Genomic DNA, 22,065 nt, shown 5'->3' on the forward strand with positions numbered 1-22,065 from the left:
AGTAGTATTTAAACGGAAATTTATAACATTAAATGTATTAGAAAAGAAGGAAAGTCTCAAATCAATGATCTGAACTTCCACCTTAAAAAAAGCTAGAAAAAGAAGAGTAAACTCCAAAATGACAGAGCAAATAAAACCCAAAAGGATGAAATAAGTGAAGATAGGAAATCAGTGAAACAGAACACACATGCACATGGGTGATCGTGCACACATGCACACATACACACACATAAATACACGCATATAGAGCAAATCAATGAAACCAAAAGCTAGTTCTTTGAGACAAATCACTAAAATAGATAAACCACTAGCCAGACTAATGAGGAAAAACAACGGAGAGAAGACACAAATTACCAAGATTACAAATAAAAGTGGAGGCAGCACTACAGATCCTACAAACACTAAACAATAATAAGGGAAGATTATGTACAAACCACCAAAGTTCATTCAAGAAGAAATAGATAGAGGGTAGGAGGGAGGGAGACGCAAGAGGGAAGAGATACGGGAACATATGTATATGTATAACTGATTCACTTTGTTATAAAGCAGAAACTAACACACCATTGTAAAGCAATTATACTCCAATAAACATGTTAAAAAAATAAATAATCCTATAACTATTACAAAGTTTAATAATTTAATTCAAAGTGAAAATTTTTCCCTCAAAGTAAATTCCAGGCCATCTCAGCTTCACTGTTTACCAAACATTTATGAAACAATAGCAATTCTATGTAAACTCCTCAAAAAAATATGAGAGAACATTTCCCAGCTTTTAAATAAAGAGGTTAGTATTATCCTGATACTAAAACAAAGATATTATAAGAAAACAAAACTGCAGAACAATAGCACTCATGAACATATTCACAAAAATCTTTTTAAAAAATAGCAAATCTGACATTAGCACTATATAAAAAAGACAAAACATCACGACTGGGTGAGATTTATCCCAGTAATGCAAGGTTAGTTTAGCATTCAAAAATCATTAATGTAATTATTCTTCTTAATAATAGACTAAAAAAGAGAAACTATATGATCTTCATACAGACTGAAGAAGTATTTGACAAAATTCAACAATGATTCATGATTTAAAAAAAATCTCTTATCAAAGTAGCAAAAGAAGAAACTTCTTCAACCTGATAAAGGACATTTGGAAAAAACTATTGCCACCATCTGACATTATAGTAAAAAATTAATGCTTTCCCCATAAGATTAGAAACAAGCGCAGTGGTTGGGAGTCCGCCTGCCGATGCGGGGGACACGGGTTCGTGCTCCAGTCTGGGAGGATCCCACATGCCGCGGAGCGGCTGGGTCTGTGAGCCATGGCCGCTGGGCCTGCGCGTCCGGAGCCTGTGCTCCGCGGCGGGAGAGGCCACAGCAGTGAGAGGCCCACATACCGCAAAAAAAAAAAAGAAACAAGGCAAGGATATCTGCTTTCACCACTTCTATTCAATATAGTTCTGAAAGTCCTAGTTAGTGTAATATGGCAAGAAAAAGAAACAAAAGGCATATTGGAAAGAATAAAGTAGGCCTCTTTATTCTTGGATGACATGATTGATGGTTTTTGTAGAAAATCAACTTTGACTCACAGACATAGAGAACAAACTTACGGTTACCAAAGGGGAAAGTGGGGGTGGGGGGGAGGGATAAATTAGGGGTTTGGGATTAGCAGATACAAACTACTATATATAAAACAGATAAGCAATAAAGTCCTACTGTAGAGTACAGGGAACTCTATTCAATATCTTGTAATAACCTATAATGAAAAAGAATATGAAAAAGAATATATATATATGTGTATAACTGAATCACTTTGCTGTATACCAGAAACTAACACAACATTGTAAATCAACTATACACCAATAAAACTTTAAAAAAGAAAATCAACTTTGTAGAATTTACCAAAAAAAGCTTCTAGAATTAACGAGTTTAGCAAGTTTTAGGATTCAAAGTCAATTTAAAATCAATTAGGGATTTCCCTGGTGGTCCAGCGGTTAAAACTCCATGCTCCCAATGCAGGGGGCCCTGGTTCAATCCCTGGTCGGTGAACGAGCTCCCATATGCCACAACTAAGAGCCTGCATGCCGCAACTAAAATAGCCTGAATGTCACAACAAAGATCCCGTGTGCCGCAACTAAGACCCAGTGAAGCCAAATTAATTAATTATTAAAAATATAAAATCAATTACATTCAATATAACTAAAAATGGGAAATTAAAATTAGAAAACAATGCCTCTTTGTATTAAAAGTCTGGAATACTTAGACACAAATTTAACAACGACAACAACAACAAAAAAGCAAGATCTATACACTGAAAACTTAAGACCTAAATGTACAGAAAGTTCATAATCTTGGATTGGAAAATTCAATATTGTTAAGATATCAGTTCTTCCCAAACTGAACTACTGATTTGATGCAGTCTAATCAGAATCCCAGCAGGATTTTTTGTAGCTATTAAGGACTTGATTCTAAAATCCCTATGGAAATTTAAAGAACCAGAATAGCCAAAATAATCTTGAAAAGAAGAACAAAGCCAAACAATTTAAACTACTTGATTTTAAGACTTAACTATTATAAAAGCCACATTAATTAAGACAATGTGATATTGGCATAATGATACATGTAGATCAATGAAACAAGAGTCCTGAAATAGACCCACACATATACAGTAAACTGATTTGAAAAAGATGCCAAGGAAATTCAATGGGTAGAAGTCTTTGCAACAAATAGTGCTAGAACAAATGGATATTTGTATGGAAAAACAAACAAAACACTACCCTTGGCCTTTACCTTGTATCATATACAAAGTCATCTTGGAATCCAGACATAAACATAAGAGCTAAAATTATAAAACTTCTGTAGAACACAATGGAGAAAATCTTTGTGAACTTGGGTAAGGCAAATTTTCTTAAGATACAAAGAGCGTAAATCATAAAAGGAAAAAAAATGATAAATTGCACTTCATCAAGATTGAAAATGTTTTCTCTTCAACAGACACCATTAAGGACATGAAAATGCAAGGTGCAGAATGGGAGAAAAATATTTGTAAAACATGTATCTGGTAAAGTCCTTGTATCCAGAATATTGAAAGAATTACAACTCAGTAATAAACAAACAACTTGGTATCAAAAGATGGGCAAAACAGACCCTCCACCAGAGAAGATATATGAATTTGAAATAAGTTTATGAAAAGACTCTTTTTTAATATAGCAGCCTTATTCATGATAGCCCCAAACATCCATCACTTGGTAAATGGACAATCTAATTGCAGTATATTCATACAAGGGGAAATTTCTAAGCCATAAAAAGATGAATCTCAAAAGCATATGCTAAGCGAAAGATGCCAGACACAAGTGACTACATACTGTGTGATTCCATTTATGTGAAAACCTAGAAATGTAGAACTGGAGTGGCAGAAGGCCCTCAGTGGTTGCCACAGGTCAGGAGTGAATGGAGAGGACTGACTGTAAGGGGGCATGAGGGAACTTTTTGGAAAGATGAAAAAGTTCTACATCATGATTCTGGCAGCGGTTTCACGACTGTACACGTTTGTCAAGACTCATCTAATTGTACACTTAAAATGGTGAATTTTATTTTATGCAATTATACCTCAATAAAACAAACAAAAAAATGTTGCGCTGGGGCTCCCTCCTCCTTTTATTTGTTAATTTTGAGTTTGAATTCTCTGAAATTGCACTTAAAACTCTCCAAGAATTTTCTCTTGTATTTATTTTGGACTGGGTTTCTTTTGGTTCCAGGAGTTTCTCAAAATTTCTGGATTGATGTCATCTTTCTAATTTTCTAGCAGTGGTAAGGATTACGAAAACAGACAAACCAACAACCCAAGATCTTTGATCCTTTGAAAGAGTTTGGAGGGCTTCCCTGGTGGCACAGTGGTTAAGAATCCGCCTGCCAATGCAGGGAACACGGGTTTGAGCCCTGGTCCGGGAAGATCCCACATGCCGCAGAGCAACTAAGCCAGTGCGCCACAACTACTGAGCCTGAGCTCTAGAGCCCGAGAGCCACAGCTACAGAGCCCGAGAGCCACAGCTACTGAGCCCACGTGCCACAACTACTGAAGCCTGCGTGCCTAGAGCCCTTGCTACGCAACAAGAGAAGCCACTGCAATGAGAAGCCCACGCACCACAATGAAGAGTAGCCCCCGCTCGATGCAGCTAAAGAAAGCCTGCGTGCAGAAACAAAGACCCAACACAGTCAAAAATAAATAAATAAATAAATTTATGGGGGGGGGGAACAAACAACTTTATAAAAAAAAAAAAGAAAGAAAGAGTTTGGGATCGGGAGACGTAAAAGCATACATGTAGTTTGCTAATTCCACAGTATATTCTCTCAATGTTTTAGGAGACCAAGGCTGAGGCTGTCCTTGAAAACAGGGATTATAAATAGCAATTGTAAGTGAATAAAAGGACTCTCATAACATTTAAGGGACACACCACTTTAAATAATTCAGTTTTTCTATTAGGATCACTGTCACTCCTTCTGGCCAACTGCAAAGTTGTTTCTTTTTATTTCTCTTGTCCCTATTACCACTTGGGCTGGGGGCAATTTTTTACTTCGGATTCTCGAAGTCCTCCAGCTTCCTCATGCTAACTTGACCTTTAAGATGTGACTGAAGGTGTACTGAACTGCTCCCCTGTGTATGTGGGAAACCTAGTGTCTGTCCCTCCCAGGGTCTCTGAAGCGCTTGGCGGACTTTTATTTTGTCACAACATTTAAACTCTTACATATGAAATCCACCCCTCCCCTTTTTTGTACCTTGTCAACCCTCTGGACATTCCCCTAATCCCTTTACTTCCCCAAATGCCACCCACCCAGGGTGTGTAGCAGAGCTGAAGGAAAGTTTGTGGTAACAGAGGAGAGCTGATCAAGCATCTTAGACATCTTGTTTCTTGAAGGTCTGTCGGCCTTTCCTGCTACTGTGGGGTTCTCACACCATTTAACTTGGCTTTTATTGTTTTACTAATTTTCTGGGTACCTCCTTTTTCTTCCATTTCCTCTTTTTCTTAGGTCAGCACTCCCACCCCCTCATTCCTATTCATTTTTCATTCTACCCATGAATTGAATGATTCATTCATTCTTGGAGTGTTACATCTAACACTAGTCTGTTCAATGGAGTTTTAACATATATGGCTACCAATTTTTGAAAAACAGAAATTTAATTGAAAAATTCTTAAAAAGTTCCAATTTAGAAATTAAGAGTTTTGAATATGCTCAACGTTTGGTGTGTTCTCTCCATTTAATAAGGTCTTATGGTAACTTAACATTTAACAGAATATTGTATATTGCTACTGTTCCAAAAATGTTGCTGTTTTGCAATAACTCTCACTTTGACATATAACATAAGAGTTTCCAATTTTCTACTGATACATCTAGTGGTGGCATGATGAGCATCAGTCAGGGTCCCAGCTGGAAACAAATGGCACACTCGAATTAAGATAAATCAAGGATATTTACAAACGGGGGGGGCAGGATAAGGGAACCACAAGAATTAATGCAGCAACCAACATTAACAGAAGCACCCCTAAGGCAGAAAAGATAGGGGATGGGAGGTCCCCCAAAGGAGAGGAGGTCCCTTCAGTTGGAGGACATAGCCAGCCCAACCTCACAGGGAGTGAAGCAGGGGAATAAATACCTTGACCTCTCTTTCAGGTCCTCCGGTCTTCTGCTAGAGCTCCTCGTTGGCTCAGCCCAAGAGGAATCCAGAGCAAGGGAACCCACTGGTGAGTACAGGCCAGCCTTCTAGCAGAGTATGGCTGTGGAAGGACAAATGGAAGACACCGGGCATACATTGCTTATTTTAATCAGAAATATTCCTTTCTGTATCGACAATTTGTTAATTAATCGGGACTCTGCTGTTGAAGGAAACCCAACTTGATGTCTTAAAAAAAAAAAAAAAAGTAAAGAAAGAAAGAAAATGGAAGAAAGGCAGGGGAGGAGCTGATTTTAGGGAAATAAATGCTGTTCAGGCACACACTCTCCTCCTCATCTCTGCATATGCTTGTTTGTTTTGTATCCAAGTGGGGACCTGGATTCCAAGAGCACTGAGCATTGGGGTAGATCTTTAGAGCAGTATAATCAGACAAAGGATGATTCATCTTCCAACTCCACGGAGAAAAGTCTCAGAGGACTTTACTAGGAGATTTAAATCTTGATTAAAAGAATAAATCAAGGGATGAATAAACATTTGAATAGACAGGATGGGAAGACTGATTGGAAAGATGTTATTTCTTACAAGTTAACTTATAAACATAATGTAATCCTAACCAAAATCTCACCTGAACTTTTTTGGAGTATGAAAAATAAAGTCTAAACTTCATCAAGAACTTGCCAGAATACCAAGATGAAGAAAAAAAAAGGAATCGCAAAGGCAACTTGCTTAACTATTAAAATGCATTATCAAGTGATTAGTCATTGAAAGTAGTGACGTCAGAAAGGCTAGTTAACTGGACAAAACCAATACAGTGGGCATGGATTAACCAATAATTGGTGCTGGGAAAATTAACTGTATGGGAAACAATCATGCTAGACTTATAAGTCACATTTTATACCCAAATAACTTCCAAACGAATTAAAGAGTGATGTAAAACACAAAAGCATAAAATGTAACAGATGAGATGAATATTTAATCTTGGGATGCAAAGAACTGTTTAGGCATAAAAAAGATTTGATAACATACAAATGTACAACTTAAATGTCAAAAAAGTTACATGCAAACTTAAAAGGCAAACAGCAAACTAGGAAAACATTCTTAAGTTGAGAAACTATTACAGTACTGTATAAAAATATTTAATAAATGCTTACTAAATGATGTGTTTGTTGATTAAATGTTAATTTTCTGAAATCATTAGGGAAAAACAAAGTTAATAATTTTGATAATATAACAGTAAACGGCAATTAATATTATTACCTTATTGAAAATAACAAATGCTTTTGATTGGCCATTCATAATTTAGTATCTTATTTTCATTAAACCTATAATAGAAGTATAAAACACACATAGAAATAAGGCTCACATATTTTTCATTTTTAGAAAACTGAATCCTTTATGATCAAAAGTAGTTATTCTATTTTATACCCTTCACACAGATTCTTCTGTGAATAGCTTCACTTAAATCACTTAGGTTTCTCTGTATAATACATTAAAACTGTAGTTGCTGATATAATTAAAAAAAAAAAAAACCTGTAAAAATAATGTAACTCACTCACCTGACATGGAAAATTAACCACACAGAATGAGTTCAATAATGTTCTGAATTTCATAAAGAATTGATTTAACTCTGCTCAAGAGTCATAACTCAACACTTTTTTTCCCCAATGGAAGAAGAAACAGAATATACTTTGCTTTAAATACCAATTCTTAAAAAACTGATGAGAAAGTATTAGTAGTGGCTAAAAAGATAAATCGGTGCATTCAATGAAAATTTTTATTTCAATTATCCACAAAACAATATAATAACACTTTATAAAAATATTAAGTTTTAGGCTACCATTATTCATTTAAAAAAGTGTGCTAGAAGGCTGTTTTTGCCAACTTCCTCTTTTGGTAAGGAAAACACATTAAGAGGTTGAAGAAGAAAAGCTGTTGGAAAAAATCTTCAAATGTACAAAGTTGTTTATTTTTCTCAGCAATTTAAAAATACATAACCATTTAAACTGAATACACATTAAGTTAGTGTTTTATTTCCTAACTATACAATCGATATTATAAAGAACTGCTCCATTCAGTTAAAACCTAATGAATACCATCAACTTTTTCTGGCCTATTTTTCTGAAGAGAATTAGTACATAAACATATAATTTTATCCTTTTTAAAATGCTTAGAAAAATTGTAATATCATAGTTCACACAAAGCCCTTTAAAACTCTGATGTCACAGGTTGTAGACGTTAAAGGTAAGTGATGACAGCAGAATTCTTGGGAAAACCCTCTTGGAAGAGGGATTCAATACTAAGCAGGTTACGTAAACATAAGAAGCCACCACAATTTTTAGTACCAGAACTGTTGCCAACCTGCATGAAGTTCATCTGTCACATTTTAAAATGGTTTGAATCTCAACAGAGAGACCACAGCACAGAATTTTAAATTTAACGATCAAATCAGGTATGTGATGGTGGTCAGTAATAACATTCCTAAAATACTGGGAACTGATGTGTTGCTTTATTTAAAGTGTGACTATAAAAGAGAGTATTTTAAAACGTAAATACCAGACTTTCATTTGTCAGATTCAGTCCCTTTGCTAGACACTTAAACCAGTGATGCTGCTATTCAAATTCGTATTTTGGAATTTTCTTTTTGAGTTAGTCATGAAAATCAGTATTATTCTGTACGTTTCACTTCTGTACTTTAAATAGGCAAAATCTGTCCCCCTCTTTTCACCACTGCTATTATTCCGAATATGTTTTCCTCCTCAAATCAACTAAATTCTCGAAGGGAAAAAATGATCATCATTAAGCATATTTAAAAAGTGAATGTAGATTCAAACATGGATTTGAAACCTGGAGTTCTAAAAATGTTTTGCATAAAAGCTGTATCACTGGAATTAGTGGGAAGCCTTAACTTAGCTATTTTGAGGCTTACAGCACTCATTTAGTATTTATGTTAAGAAAGATTAGTTTTATAGTCATGCCTTATAACTCTTAAAATCTCAGAAAATAAGTGAGGAGCTTTGAGTGCCAGCAAAGCCATTTTGTCACTCTGTAACGTCAACATTAAACATTACATTCCATCTCTCTATCTGTAAAACTTTCACATTTTCTTTTCTCATATTTCTTTAAATACATTTTCCTCTCTGTTAGTCTATATTCAATAAGAGCAAAAGTGCATTCAAGTCCCTGATCTAGTGATATTTTATATTTGTGGCACCCATCATCATAAGTACATATTAGCAATCTCACAGTACCAGTCTGTTTTTCAAAAAGGACTATTTAAATGCTGGGTTTATTTTTTTTCATGCTATCTAAAGATTAAAAGATTTCCCCTTGGATTGGATAATATGATTTCAATTATATATTGCCTTAAAAAAAAATCAGTGCAACCTTATAAAAGATTAACCCATATTCTAGTTACCTTCATTATTTTAAACTGAGCTATTCAGAAATGATTAAAGTGAAAAATTTCTTCTACTTTCCAGTTCCATGAGTATACTGAGTATTAACATAGTGCATTATACTTTCAAATTCCACTGCTGTTGTCTAACATTTAATCAAGTTTTAGATGCTGTTTATATTCCTTTTTGCTTCTAAAGACCTGGCCCACTTCCATGCAAACAAAGGCATATATTAAGGTTGCATATTAACTGTTCAACTTAGAAAAAACTTTTAATAATAATAAATGCAAGAAATTTTAAAAAATTGGAATGGAATTGTTTGGTCCCGTGAAGTTCTGTAATTCTAGATTTTATTATAGTATAACTTTTTAATCTCCCAAGTTTTGTCTATACTGATTGATAAATTTCTCTTAATTATGAGTTTGGGGAATAAAAGAAAGGTAGTGATTCATAAACAGTAGCCTTGTTGCTCTTCATTGTCATGCTATCACTCACACAGTCATCAATATCTTAACTATACTTTCTTTGGACCCTGAAATAAGCTGAAAAATTCATCATTGGTACTTTAGAGTTTAACACTTAGCGAAAAAAAAAGTGGTTTTGTGCAACCACATCTGTAATTCCAGTTTACCATCAAAAACATGCAGGGTGAAGATTTTCTTCTTTTGATTCCTGTACGTGAGGAAGTCTACACAAGTTCTTTACATTTTGGCAGATTTGTGCATATAAAATTGGCTTCTCGGATTATAAATTTTCTCCTGGCTGGTACTGTGGCTCTGTAGCAGTGAAGTAGTCTTCCAAGAAGGACTGGATATATTCAAACGTTGGTCTTTCATCAGGGTCCTTCTTCCAACAAAGATTCATCAATTCATGTAGGGACTCTGGACAGCCCTGCGGGCACGGCATCCTGTACCCTCGTTCCACCTGTTCCAGCACCTCGCGGTTTACCATACCTAACACGCAAGATTCAAACACCAAAAAACAGTGACGCCAAACTCCACTAGCAAAAAGAACAAATCCCCTAACCACTAACTAATTGGAGGTATATTCGAGTGAGTTTATTTAGTGAAGCGATTCTTTCAACAAAGAAAGTGAATTTTAAATGTCAAAGTACATCAACAAGAGCTTAGAAAACGCTAATCTGTTTCAACATATCTTTTTTCATTCCACCTAAAATCTGGCTTTTAATACTAATGCCTTCAATGAGAATTCAGAGTGCTACTCTGAGGTACTGATACTTTCTGATACTAACAGTTAATAATGACCAAACTTAGGCTAATGAGGAACAGTGGCCAAGAACTTTCAAACAGGAATTCAGAAGAAAGAGTGCTAGTCCTGGTTTTGCCAAATATACTAATTATGTTATTTTACATCAAGTCACTTCCTTGAAACAGTTTCCTTATCAACTGTCACCTGTTTGACTTACCTCAAGTTATTACACAGTTCCTTTCTTGTATTCCTCTGTAATCCCCACCAACCCCATCAGCAGTGCACCCTGTGTTATCACAGGGTAAGCATACCCTCAATTACCTGGGGAAGGAGAGGACTAGGATATATTTATGCTCATCTCCTAAGAGAACAGCAGAGCGAAAAGGCCCTTTTAGAAAATGCCCTAAAGGGAGAAAACTGAGCACACCTTACCCTATCTCAAGGACTGTGGCTCTCATAGACTGCTCCCCATCCAATGACAAAAAAAAAAAATGAGACAGAGAGAGAAAAATAAACGTCTCCCCCAACCCCTTACACTTTTGCTCATAATAAACTCCAGTTACATGAAATGCAAACTTACCTGGATATGGCACTCTGCCCTTTGTTACCAGTTCCGTCTGCAGAATTCCAAATGACCATACATCAGACTTTATTGTAAATCGACCATATAGTGCAGCCTCAGGAGCTGTCCATTTGATTGGAAATTTTGCACCTAAAACAGTATTGACAAGCTTGCTTCAGTAACTTGCTTTTCTCTATTTGTGTAAATATGACATAAGCAAGGTTAATTTTTTGTCACTATCCCTACTGTACATGTCATCAGTGTCAAATTCTTCAAAAGTACAAGATACATGGGAAAATTTTCTTTAATACTATTTAAAATTTGCATTAATAAAAATCACATTTCTTCCTGATAAGATATTCAATGACAGAATGGCTGATGGGGATAGAAAATTATTCAAGAAAATAGAGGTGGGGGCGTCCCTGGTGGCGCAGTGGTTAAGAATCCGCCTGCCAATGCAGGGGACACGAGTTCAAGCCCTGGTCCAGGAAGATCCCACATGCCATGGAGCAACTAAGCCCGTGCACCACAACTACTGAGCCTGTGCTCTAGAGCCCGCAGGCCACAACTACTGAAGCCCATGCGCCTAGAGCCCGTGCTCCGCGACAAGAGAAGCCACTGCAATGAGAAGCCCGTGCACCTCAACAAAGAGTAGCCCGCGCACAGCAACAAAGACCCAACGCAGCCAAAAATAAATAAATAAATAGTTTTTTAAAAAAAAGAAGAGAGAGGTAAAAACTCTAGTAAGAAGCAACCAAATACATGGGTTATAGGATCTATAACTTTTAAGTCAGTCTAGCTCCTAGTAGTTCTGTTGGTTGCCAAGAACCTATTCTATCGGTTCTAACGTCTACTGGTTTTCAACCACAATCTCCTTTCTAAATATTTTATGATATCTCTCTGGAAAATTTTATTGTACTATCATTTTTAAAAGCCTAAAAGACTAAAAAATATTTAGTCAAACATTTAGTGTATACTTACTTTTTATGCACAAGACATTATGCTAATTGTTATAGGAGACACAAAAACATAGCCTTTGTGACGTTTATACACTTATAGTGAAAATGAGATTATAGGTGTCTTAAATACTTGAAGTTCCTTATATATGTATATAATGTTGTAAAACAGTTCTTTAGATGTTCAAACAGAAGATCAATTTTCATTAGCACAATCACAAAAGGTTTCATTTAAAAAGTGGAGGCTAAGTTTAGTCTTAAAGAATGCTTAGAATTTTTGCAGGTAAAGATTAAAGAACAATAGGAAGATATTTCAGCTGGAGGGAACAGCACAAACGTATGGAGATTGAAAAGAAAGCACTGTGTTGAAGACAGGGTTTCTCAACCTGGGGACTACTGGCATTTGGGGCTGGATAATTCTCTGCTTGGTCGGGGCTAGCTTGTACTTTGCAGGGTGTTTAGTGGTATGCTGGGCCGCCCCCAGTAGATGCCAGTAGCAACCTCCCAGTTGTAACAACTAAAAATGTCTAAAGGGACTTCTCTGGCGGTCTAGTGGTTAAGACTCTGCACTTCCACTGCAGGGGGCACAGGTTCGATCCCTGATCGGAGAACTAAGACCCCTCATGGTGCGTGGTGCAGCCAAAAAAATAAGTAATAAAATAAAAATAAAAATGTCTCAAGAGGTTGCCAAATGTCCCTCGGCGAGCAGTACCACCACCCCTGGTTGAGAACTGTGATTTAGGGAACAGTTCCCTAAATCAGTGGTACTCAAACAGTGGTTTGAGTACCAATATGGTCAGTGACAAAAAGATACAGTCCAATGAAAAAAAGAGAAAAAAGATCACACATCAATTCATAAAGCTAAAATCACTAATTTATAGGTATATTCTTTATTCTGAGATTACATTCTTCCTGCTTGTATAGTGTTAAAATGCTCTTTCTTTCATGAAATGATGGTAATAGTGGATAGCTGAGAAAAGGTTTTTTTGGTATATCTACTAAATAAATCTTTGCTAACCTTTACGTTGGTCTTACTAGTTTGTATTGAAATAGTCTGTTTATAATTCAGTTGCAGACAGACATTAGTCAGTGAGCTCCCTGACAGCAGAAATCATGCCTCTTACAGCTGTGCCCTGATGTCCAGCATGTGGAAGGACTCAAATGTCTGTTAAAGACAAGCTGGAACTAGACAGTAGGAGATGATGAATGCCAAGGTATCTTTTTTATAGGTGTGGAGGCCTGAAGGTTTCATCAGGATGAACAACCTATGTGCTGATCTGCACTCGACCTTACTTACTCTCTGCCTGTCAAAGTTACACTCTTTCTTTTCATAGTGGACTGAGCGTCCACTATGTTAGGTAATGTCAGGCACTCTACATCTATTAATGCATTAAGTTTCACAACAATCTTGAAAAGTAAGTATTACCATCTAATATTTGTAAGTGAGGAGACTGAGGCCCAGTCAAAAAGGTTAGGTAACTTGGGTGAAATCTCTGGGCTAACAGGAGATGGAACTGGAACTCAAAAACCCATACTCTTGAACATATGTATATATATAACTGATTCATTTTGTTGTAAAGCAGAAACTAACACACCATTGTAAAGCAATTATACTCCAATAAAGATGTTAAAAAAAATTAAAAAAATTAAAAAAATAAAGAGGGAGGAAAGACACAACCTTGACTTTAAAAAAAACCAAAAACCATACTCTTTCTGTATGCATATATTTTGTCCTTTAAATGTATACTGAATGAGAGCTCAGAGAGATAGACACCAAATAAAAGAAGTGACCTGTTGTAATTTCTGTAAGCTCCCCTCCCTCACTGTTTACAGTGTCAATCTTATAAGTGTTTTTATTTACTACAATTTTATATATAATAAAGAATTATTGTAAATCTGGCACGGAACTGGTTTCCAAAGCCTTTATAAAATTGTATGCTATTTCTTAATACATTAACTCCTAGTCCTTAGTGTAGTAAAAACTGGATGGTTCTGAAGTTCGTTACAAAAGTTATTTTAAAATGTTTCTTATTTGTTGGCATGCCAAAGGAAGTGTGAAGAGAATACTGCTTGCTATATTTATAATGCAAAGAACACCCACAGTTAGATTCTTCCTTGGGGGAAATAACTATCAGAAAGCCACAGTACTATGCACCGTGTATAATTTTATGAATAAAAATCAACGTTTTTATGACTTTTTTTTTCTTTTCCTTTCTTTTTTATTGGAGTACAGTTGCTAATGCTTCTATGACTCTTCTGAGCAGACCGAGAGCTGTTCTTCTTATTCTGTAAAACCCTGTATATTCAAAAGAATGGTAAGAAAAATCCATCGAAAATGAGGTTACAAGCATTTATTAAAAAGCCATTTTACCTTGTCTAGCTGTATACTCATTGTCTTCAATTAACCTTGCTAAGCCAAAATCTGCTATTTTGCACACAAGGTTTTCTCCTACAAGAATGTTAGCAGCCCGAAGATCTCGATGAATATAGTTCATTCTTTCAATATATGCCATACCATCAGCAATCTTGGGAAGAAAAAAAACATATGATACAAAGGGAAGGAGGGAGAGGACAATTCTGGTTAATGTTAAGCCAGATCGCTGAAGAATCATATATCTTCAAAAGAGATGATGGTAACGGGGCATAGTCTAGCAGATAATAATAAGAACAGAAAACCTTTTAATGGAGTGGGGGGAGGGAGAGGAGGATATGGAGGGAGAGAGAGGGAAGGAGAGAAGGAGAGGGGATAGGGGAGTAGGAGAAAGGCCCACAAAGCCTGAAGCATTTACCTGGCCCTTTCCAGAAACAGTTTGCTGGCCCCTAGTATAGAGGGGCTCAGAGCCTTGAGCTCAGGTGTGTGGACGAGGCTTGACATATGCTAAAGTCTCACAGGTACGGTTTCTTGGTATAAAGTTTCTCTAAATTGTTAGATCCCATGGACATCTGGACACTCACTGAGAGAAGAGTCTTAGACCCAATGTGTCAACCAAAGCCAATAAAAGGCCCCTTGAATACCTACCACACACCTGAATATAACTTTTAATAGTTTTCAGATCCAGAATAGTAAAACTATCCCATCTTTAACTGTATACTGCCATCTTAATTCTTGTTTTGGACTATATTAAATAAGAAATTCAGCATATACTTTATCTTTATTTATTTATTTAAAGACCAATATTATTAATTATTTTAGGTATATTACTTTCCAACCTTCTATCCTGGTAGGATCAGTATGATTCTATGTTGCTTAATATCTGCCTATCTACGGCATCCCACTCCCAGCTTTGTTCAGGGCCTTTTGCAGCACACACTTTAGATTTCTAATATTTTCTTTGGAATAGCGATCATTCATTGACTTAAAATTTATCTACTGAAATATAAATACATATAGATTTTATACTTGTGGATGCATATGTTTCTGAAAGGCCATATGATACAGGAAAGCACTGTACTGGGAGTTACTTACCTGATTCTAATACTAATAAGTTATATGACTTTTAGATACCTGGGTCCTCAAGATACTACAGTATCTGTAACATACGAGTTCAGACTGGATTATCTGTAATGTTCCTCCCAGCTATAAAATTCCATGATTTCACTATTTGAACAATAGTATCTACTAAGATTAGTTTACATTTTTAATGTACACTTGCAATTCAAATGGACACATGTATAAACACACAAGTACCTGAGCAGCCATGTCAACCAGTTGTGGGAGCTTCAAGTACTTTCCATCTCCCTCCTTCAGGAAATCTAATAAGCTCCCTGTAACAGACAGCAAGACATTCATAAAAAATAAGCAAATCTTAAATCAGAATTGCAACAAACATTCCCCTACCTCCAAACAAATCATATCACAATACAAAACTTCAGCTTTTTATTCTTCAATATTTTTTGCAGCTTTGGAATTTCTGAATAATTATCTTTAAGATTCTAGAAGAGGGCCCTAAACTGAATTTTTTAAAACTTCTGATAACATGAAAAAAAAAGGGAAAATGCAATCATCTCACCAGATTACAGACATTCTTTCCTTGTTTGCTTTGATCAAAATCAGCCCAATTTTTAGTCAAAAAGTAGTATTAGATACTTATATTTTTAAGTCAATCTGTAACAAGAGCTCAGACAACTTGAGGACATCTTGGGGTACCTGAAACTAAAGCTAGGTGGCTAAATAAATGAGTTGATATGAAGTGTTAGTACAACCAACTTCTCTCAATTTTAGCAGAAGATATCATGCAACAGCAAAGTACTATGCATTACAGCAGAGATAAAGGTTGGAAAGAAAACGTCTAATTGCTATTCTATTACAGGTTAAAAACTTACCATGTACCTGAATTTAATCAAGAGAAAATATCAGACAAACCCAAATTAAGGCACATTTTATGAAGCAACTTTGTTCTCTTAAAAAAATAACGTTATGAAAGACAAGAAAAGCTGAGGACTGCTCCAGATTAAAGGAGACTAAAGAGATGGATGACTAAAAGCAATGCATGACCACGGACTGGATACCAGATCGGTGGGCGGGGTGGGGGGGATTGCTATAATCGTCACTGGGACAATCGGTGAAATCTGAATGTGAACTGTATTTTAGGCAACAAAATTGTAACCATGTTACATTTCTTGAATTTGATCATTGTACTGTGGTTATGTAAGACAACGTTCTTGTCTTCAGAAGACAAACTCAAGTATTTAGAGGTAAAGCAAGCATAACGTCTGCAACGTACTCTCAAATGGTTCGGGAAAAAACCCTCACATTTATTCATACATATATATAGCACTGGACGAATCTGGCTGAAACATACATGGGAATTCTTTGTATTATGTTTGCAACTTTTCTGTAAGTTTAAAAGTACTTCAAAATAAAAGTAAAATAAAACAAAAAACAAGGCAAGGCAAAGAAAGCCCTTTCCGTGTTGACAGGACTATGAAGCAAGACACAGTCATGACTTAGTATCTTCATTTATAGAGATTCAAAGTCAGGGAATATCTCTCTTCCTCTGGTCCGTCTATGGCAGGGAGGACATGTTACTGTGTTTCTCCATTTATCTGCCCTTTCAAATATTTATTGAGGGTCTACTACATGTGAGGCACTGTAAAAGGCATAGAAGATACAAAGATAAATAAGATCTTAAAATACTATATGAAAGTATAGTATATAGATCTAGAAACTATATGCACACAAATAAATATTGTCCAGTAGGTGTTATAAAAGTTACTGTAAAAACTACAGTGGAGACACGATGGATCTGGTTAATTCTATGGAAAAATCAGGAAAGGCTTCACAGAGGAGATGCATCTTGAAGAAGAATGGGGTCAGATAGAGAATTCCAGGAAGACAGAATAACAAGTACAAAGGCAGTAATTCATGAAACGGCACAGTAAGTTCAAGGAACTGAAAACGGTCCTTCCTATGCAAGAACATGGGCACAAAGATGGGAACTGATGAGAAAGAGGCTGCAGGAGTCAGAACACAGAAGGCAATGCATAAATGGACTTTATCTTTTTTATATGAAGTTTTATAGAGAAGCAATATGATCAGATTTATGTTGAAAAAGCAATCACTCCAATTTGATGAATGATATTGTACTAAAACTGCATAAAAGGAATAAGTTTAAAAGTTCCTGCAATAGTCTAGGAAAGAGTGAGAAGAGGAACATTTCCAGAGGCACTTAATAAATGGAATTAACAGTCCACAATGGACTATTATTACATAAGGGGGTGGGAAAGTGAAGACTGCGGGGCCTCATTGCCAAAGTCTGTGTTTCTAACAAGTGTCCAGGTGATGCTACTGCTGCCGCACCCAATGTTCCAGAGTCTCTTTCCCCTTTCCAAAAATGGCAAGTACAAGAATATTCACTGCAGCACTGTCTGTGATGGTGCAAACTAAAAGCAACCTAAATGTTCATTGGGAAAGGAATGAATAAACAATGGAACACTCATACAGAATTTCATTCAATAGTTAAAAGTACACAAATGAGATCTTCCCTTATCCACATGAATAACTCTCAAGCACGTGATGCTGAATGAAAATAAAGCTGGTTAAATTTATGTAATTTAAAAATATACAAATACTGTTAATAGGTTAACTATATATTAGTAAAAGTATATCAACAGGAAAAACAGAGATGGGAAAAGCAACAACTTCAAAACTGAGGTTACCTCTGAAGGGAATGGGCTCAAGGAGGGGTAAAAACAAGGATTAAGTTAGATCTTTTATGTGTTGTTTCCTTAGTAGAAAGATCTGAAGCAAATATGGCAAAATGTAAACATTAGTTAAATTTGGATGGTAGGGACATGGGGGTTATGGTATTCTTTGTATGTTTGAAATATTCTGTAATTTAAAAAGAGTAAAATGGCTAGTTAGGAAGTAAAGATGTAATACTGTCTTCTTTAAAGAATCCTGGGGCTTCCCTGGTGGTGCAGTGGTTAAGAATCCACCTGCCAACGCAGGGGGACAGGGGTTCAAGCCCTGATCCCGGAAGATCCCACATGCCACAGAGCAACTAAGCCCGTGCGCCACAACTACTGAGTCTGCTCTAGAGCCCGCGAGCCATAACTACTGGAGGCCATGTGCCTAGAGCCTGTGCTCTGCAACAAGAGAAGCCACTGCAGTGAGAAGCCCACACACCGCAACAAAGAGTAGCCCTCACTTGCCGCAACTAGAGAAAGCCCATGCACAGCAATGAAGACCCAATGCAGCCCAAGATAAATAAATAAATTTAAAAAAAAAAAAGAATCTTGGCTGTGAAGGGAAGCAAAAGGTAAAGAGAAGTCAGTGAAAAGCAGATGTTGGGACCAAGAGAGGGTTTTCTTTTTAAACGAAAGGAAGGATTTAACTGTCCTTAAACAGAGGAAAGAACACTTCTTTTTCTTAGCCTGCAAGACAGACTGATGTTATATAAATACACTGCATGACAATGTTGAATATACAGAAAGAAGCAAAAGCTACAGTTCTTTGTTTCAGGATTTAGAATCTAGATAAGGAGCCATGATCAATCCACTATGTAGAACATCATTCAGTGTAATGATAATTGCTAAAACAGTGCAAAGGCTGCAGAGCACAGAAATCCAGGACTGGAATGTGTGTTATTTTGACAATTCTTTTTTTCTGATCTTTAATTACAACAAATCCCCCCTCCCTTAAAAGTTTCTTATATCCATTTATCAGAACATTTTGGATCATATCAGTGGGTCCTTAACCTTTTTTTGGTCATGGGTTATTTTGAGAATCTGATGAATGAGAGTCTATGGACTCTCTTTCTAGAAAAACATACATAACTGTGCAAAGATTGACAGAGAACTTCAGAGGAAGTTCACTGACCCTCTGAAGCTCATTCATGGCAGAGAGAGCATGTATTTGATAAGTAATTATGAAACCAATTCAGAGCAGTCCTTAAGTCGGTCTCATATACCTCTCTGGCCTTATTTCCAACCAGTTACCTTCTATACTTTCCACTACCCATGGTTTTGTTCCCCATTTCCTCATAGCTCTGCAGAAAAATACTGGTACCCTTCACTTTACTTATTCATGTCCTTCATAATCTTAAAGGGTATTTCAAGACTTGTCTTTTCTACTGATATTTCTCATTTTATTCCAACCTATGTTATCTCTTCCTCAATTTCTATGTTACTTACTGAATGTGTCAAAACACCTAGAAATCCATTATGCTTTGAACTTGTTTGTTGATAGCGAGCTGTTATTTACTTTTATACTGAAAATTAACTTATCGGGTTAGGTCTTTTCTCTCTTAATTCAATGTAAGTTGGTTAGATGGCTTTATTTCTTTGATACCTTATAATACTGGCACACTGTTTATATATTAGAAGCATTCAATACATTTTAAATTGTTAACAATTTCTAGAGCATTCTGATTATAAAGAGAACACACGAAGCAATGAGTCTGGATAGATTATGGAGGGCCAAGTTCTAAGTGCCTGAATAGCAAGATGGGGAATTACAGAGTTTAAAACTAGAAGGGCCTCTCTCGCCTCCCTGCTTCCAAGATGACCAAGAAAAGAAGGAATAATGGTCACCCCAAAAAGGGCCGCGGCCACGTGCAGCCTATTCACTGCACCAACTGTGCCCGATGTGTGCCCAAGGACAAGGCCATTTAAGAAGCTCATCATTCGGAACATCGTAGAGGCTGCAGCTGTCAGGGACATTTCCGAAGCGAGTGTTTTCAACGCCTGTGTGCTTCCCAAGCTGTATGTGAAACTGCATTACTGGGTGAGTTGTGCCATTCACAGCAAGGTAGTCAGGAATCGTTCTCGGGAAGCCCAGAAAGACCGAACACCTCCACCCCGATTTAGACCTGCGGGTGCTGCCCCATGACGTCCGCCAAAGCCCATGTAAGACGCTAAGTCCTTAAAGACTAAAGAAATAGTGTCCTCTGGAAAGACAATAAAATGGAAATTATATTTTAAAAAAAATTAAAAAACTAGAAGGGGCATTTGTGATCTTGTATACTAAACCTCCCATCTAGAAATAATCCTAACCCAGCAATCTGACAACATAGACTTCTACCATATTCCCCAATTAAATACTTCTTGAAATCAATATACAAAGCTAAACGGACCATTAGCTTTATCTCCACTATATTCTTATGCTATCAATATCCTGATTTAAACTTTCTCCTTGCCCCTTTTCTCCCTTCTAGTTCATCTAATGTACTCTGACATGGGATATTTGGCAGTTGTTTGAAGTAGAGATTCTTTGCCAAAAGTGCCATGTGCTTTGGGAGCTTTAGGTTAATGTTTTGGCTCTCAATTAGCAGGCTGTGTCAATTCTTAACTTTTGGTTTTTCTGTTTCTTTTGGGGGGAAATATTTTCTTATGGTCAATGTGTAGCTTGTAGTTGGTCCTGTCACCACTAGATGGAACTACATCACTGATCAAGATGGACAAATGGTGAGGGATGACTCCATCAGTGGCTCTGACTAATGACTCATTAAGACTAAAAAAAGGAGATAAAATTCAAGAGGATAAAAAGCAGGCCTGTCAGCAAGCATATTTGGTGACTTACTAGTTCCTCTTCTAATGCATCATCAGCAAAGGGAAAGAGAGAAGAGCGACAGCCTTCCCTTCTTTCCCTGGCCCTAACCAACCCTGTTACTGAAGATCCCACACCTTGGGGTCTGGGGTTTGGAGAAATGGAGAAATTTCAGTTGACAGTAGTGGCAAAAAGCAGTTTCTAGGATTTCTGAGTGAGATTATATTAAAACTAGATAAAGTTAATTTTCTTAACTTTACCTGATTTCTTTGCTTTAGTACTAAAAATATAAATAGCTTTCTGATTGCATTATTTTAAATCAACTAGTGTGAATACTTCTTTTCTTTTTCACCTTCCCGGCTATTCCACTGACTTTAGTCAAATGGAATGAAGGACTATTTACTTTCAAAATAAATTCAGGGCCTTATTTCCTTTTTAAACTCCATACTATCATTTGGAATAACTGGAGCTAATTTCCATTAAACAAAACGTCAGGTTTTCTCTTTTCACATGTCTACAAAAAAATCTTAAGTTAGAAAATACAGTAAAAATCTGGATGCATAAAAACAGATGAAGACTTAAAATTTATTAACAACATGAATACCCCATGAAATACTAACATACACATACCTTTTGACATAAATTCAGTGACAATGTAAATTGGCTCTTCAGAAACAACAGCATATAGTGGAACAAGTTTATCATGTCTTAACTTTTTCATTATCTGAGCCTCTTGAAGAAAAGCTTCTGGCATCATTGTACCTGGTTTTAGTGTTTTGATTGCAACTTTTGTGGTTCCATTCCATGTTCCTAGAGAAACAACCCATATTTCACTATTTTAACCTATATTTTAAGAGATTTACAACAAACTTCAATGAGCAGCAGTAACCTCAAATATTTCAACATATCTTATCATAAATTGGGGCATTTTCATCTATGTCTAAACAATGACAAAAAACAAAAGTTCAGGCTCCTTACCCATCCATACTTCACCAAAACATCCTTGTCCTAGTTTAACCTCCAGTCGCAAAGATTCTCGAGGGATTTCCCAAGCATCTTTTGCTAGACCTTGAGTCTGGGGTTTCACAGTTGGACACACAGTTGTTAACTTATGGCATAAACCATCAGCATGTTCTAGATAAATGAATAAACTACACTGTAAAATGAATAACTTACAAAAATTAAGGTACATATAATTGTACCAGTGTTTTTAAAAGTTTAAATTATAGGAAATAAAAACAATGTTCTATCAGTTTTATTACAAAAGCACAAACACAAAAAGGGAG

The 22,065-nt window shown here is 36.3% G+C and overlaps 1 protein-coding gene, 1 long non-coding RNA gene and 1 pseudogene across 8 annotated transcripts in view; 2 read left to right on the top strand and 1 right to left on the bottom strand.

The window, feature by feature from the left end:
• LOC137203439 (uncharacterized) overlaps positions 1-22,065 on the top strand; it is a 44,692-nt gene that overhangs the window by 4,313 nt on the left and 18,314 nt on the right. Inside the window, exons 3-4 of one of the 2 annotated variants that reach the window (XR_010933116.1) lie at positions 5,668-5,738; positions 12,860-14,015. This is a non-coding gene — a long non-coding RNA (uncharacterized lncRNA). Of the gene's footprint in view, positions 1-5,667; positions 5,739-12,859; positions 14,016-22,065 lie in introns of those variants that run through there. The other variant, XR_010933115.1, reaches the window with a different exon arrangement.
• YES1 (YES proto-oncogene 1, Src family tyrosine kinase) overlaps positions 7,429-22,065 on the bottom strand; it is a 75,785-nt gene continuing 61,148 nt past the window's right edge. For all 6 annotated transcript variants that reach the window (XM_067699569.1, XM_067699571.1, XM_067699568.1 and 3 more), the window contains 6 exons: positions 21,758-21,913; positions 21,410-21,589; positions 15,479-15,555; positions 14,162-14,315; positions 10,853-10,984; positions 7,429-10,016 (listed from right to left, as the gene is read on the bottom strand). In XM_067699569.1, coding sequence (XP_067555670.1) covers positions 9,808-10,016; positions 10,853-10,984; positions 14,162-14,315; positions 15,479-15,555; positions 21,410-21,589; positions 21,758-21,913 — 908 coding nt within the window. In that variant the 3' untranslated portion in view covers positions 7,429-9,807. The remainder of the gene's footprint in view (positions 10,017-10,852; positions 10,985-14,161; positions 14,316-15,478; positions 15,556-21,409; positions 21,590-21,757; positions 21,914-22,065) is intronic.
• LOC137203438 (small ribosomal subunit protein eS26 pseudogene) lies at positions 19,795-20,143 on the top strand (annotated as a pseudogene).

The sequence above is a fragment of the Pseudorca crassidens genome, chromosome 12 (assembly GCF_039906515.1).
Source record: "Pseudorca crassidens isolate mPseCra1 chromosome 12, mPseCra1.hap1, whole genome shotgun sequence".
NCBI classification, from domain to species: domain Eukaryota; kingdom Metazoa; phylum Chordata; class Mammalia; order Artiodactyla; family Delphinidae; genus Pseudorca; species Pseudorca crassidens.